At 40.3% G+C, this 2,528-nt stretch overlaps 1 protein-coding gene across 1 annotated transcript in view; it reads left to right on the forward strand.

Annotated features, from left to right (window-relative positions):
- Positions 1-2,528, forward strand: part of Knl1 (kinetochore scaffold 1) — a 65,572-nt gene that overhangs the window by 5,543 nt on the left and 57,501 nt on the right. The window contains exon 2 of the mRNA XM_013352594.2: positions 339-398. Within this exon, the coding sequence (XP_013208048.1) occupies positions 339-398 (60 nt within the window). The remainder of the gene's footprint in view (positions 1-338; positions 399-2,528) is intronic.

The following is a 2,528-nucleotide window of genomic DNA, read 5'->3' on the forward strand; positions in this document are numbered from 1 at the left end:
TTTTTTTTCATGTTTAAGTTCTGTGTGAAGAGTTTTATGTGTTTCCTCGAGATAGGAGAATAAGACTTAGAACTGATTTGTGTTAGCATGATTATTCTATTAGGGCATGCCCTCATTCCTAAGCTCAACATTATGAACAATTTCAGACTGTTATATGGTCTCAGTACCTTTGTGCAAAAGAATTTGGGAGAGTGGGCCAGGAGAAGACATATTAAATCTGCCACATAACACTGAACAATATAACTTTGAGGAATTTCAGGGATTTTAGTGGAAAATTTAGCTTTCTATTCATATAACTTTGTTAGATTTTCTTGACTAATTCTAATTATTGTGTCTAGATTTTGAAACCCCCAAGGAGTCCTCTTCAGGACCTCAAATGTGGAAATGAAACAGTTCAGGTAAGTCTCTAGTGCAGATGCTTTGCAATTTTAGTGATTTTGTTTTGTTGAGGTATTTGGTTTGTTGAGATTAAGTTTTACTTACATAGCTCAGAGTGACGCTGAACTTGTGGCAATTCTTCTTGAGCTTTCCAAGTGTTCGGATTATAATCTATCATCCTGTCTGGCTTCAATGATTATCATGAATTTTATTAGCTATGTGAAGAGATGATACCATAAATGATTCCCATTTAAATGTGTACAAGTATCTCATCGCTTCCATGTTATTGTTCAAACACTTTTGTGATTTTTTTTCTGTTGGTTTAGCAGCTCCACATGAATCTGCTGATATTTTAATTATTATCTACCATCCCACAGCCTCTCAGTCAGTGACCCCCTGGCCACTCAGGCTGCGATATATAGGTTTTATTAAGACTTTTATCATCCTACTTATCAATTAGATTCAGAAGTCAAAGGATGAGGTGAAAGCCTGCTAGCTCAAAGAGACTGAGTAGCTACTAGCCAACTTGCTTTTTGACTAGAGACACCACAAGAGACATGCCTCTTCCCTTGTCCCAGAGCCAAGAGAGTTCAAACTCTGGTCCCCACCCCTTTCTTCTTGTGTGTCTTCTCTATCAAACTGCTGACTTATCAATGGCCAATTCCAAATTGGCCCTACCCCCAATTCAAGGTATAGCTATATTGGTCAGTCTTGGGGAATGTCAGAGTGTGATCAAAATATTCCACAGCACTTTTGGGCTAGAGCCATAACTCAGTGGTGGAATGTTTACATACTGTGTATAAGACCCTGTGACACCGTGTTTTAAAAAAAAAATTCAAATTCTGTTTTTTGGTTTTTTTTTTTGTTTGTTTGTTTGTTTGTTTTTGTTTTTTCAAGACAGGATTTCTCTTGGTGCCTGTCCTGGAACTAGCTCTTGTAGACCAGACTGGCCTCGAACTCAACAGAGATCCGCCTGCCTCTGCCTCCCGGAATTAAAGGTATGCACCATCGCCCGGCCAAAATCCAAATTCTTGAATAATCTGGTATTTATATTTTTAAAACTCTATTTGTTGCTAATAATTTAACCTCTGCTGGGATTAAAGTAGGAAATGGTATTTTGATTCCTTACCCTGACACAAACTAGTATATGCCTTTGCATGTTGAGACATCTCTCTAACCTATCTGTCTTGCTTTTTACATGGAGTTAGGGATTGGAAATCCAGTCTTCTCACTTATCTGGCATATCAAGGTTTATTGGGGAACAGCCTTCTAAACCTCTCAGGATCCAGAAGGAAGGCTGCAGCAAGCACTGGAACTGGCTAACGGGATCTGAGGGTAAAAGAAATGAGTCAGCTCACACAAGTCTTCTCATCATGTCCCATTTATTCTTCTGCCCTGCTGCAAAAGTTTCTAGTTTATATAGACACTACTAGCAATTCTCTGGCAATACACGGTACAGGGCTGGAAATCCTTCAGGGTCATAAAAGGCAGATAAGGATTTTCACAAAACCTGTAACTGTTAGCTTTCTTCATGACTCAAAGTGGGGGCAGTTTGTGAAAGCCTCCTTGAACTCATAGAAGGGAAGGAGGTTAATTAAGAGAGAGAGATTAAGCCATTTAGGGGGGTTTAAAGGAGAATTCGTGCACTTGGTATATTCTTTTTTTTTTTTTGGTTTTTCGAGACAGGGTTTCTCTGTGGTTTTGGAGCCTGTCCTGGAACTAGCTCTTGTAGATCAGGCTGGTCTCGAACTCACAGAGATCTGCCTGCCTCTGCCTCCCGAGTGCTGGGATTAAAGGTGTGCGCCACCACCGTCCGGCCACTTGGTATATTCTTAAATGGCTAAGTGGAGAGCAAAAGGTTTATAATCAGTAGAAACTATGAGAAGGCAAGAATTGTCTTGTACTTAGTACATCACTTTTTTCCAGTGGGCAGAGGCCATGTCAAGAAGCTAGACAACTTAAGTAAACAAGCAGGGGAATCCTGTGGCATTTGTTCTGAGTTAGCATACTCACCACATGTTAGCTGATTCAAGGACATCTCTCAGCTCTAAAGATTACATCTACATGGGGCTGGAGAGATGGCTCAGAGGTTAAGAGCATTGCCTGCTCTTCCAAAGGTCCTGAGTTCAATTCCCAGCAACCACATGGTG

Source organism: Microtus ochrogaster, assembly GCF_000317375.1.
Source record: "Microtus ochrogaster isolate Prairie Vole_2 chromosome 14 unlocalized genomic scaffold, MicOch1.0 chr14_random_1, whole genome shotgun sequence".
Classification (NCBI taxonomy): Eukaryota; Metazoa; Chordata; class Mammalia; order Rodentia; family Cricetidae; genus Microtus; species Microtus ochrogaster.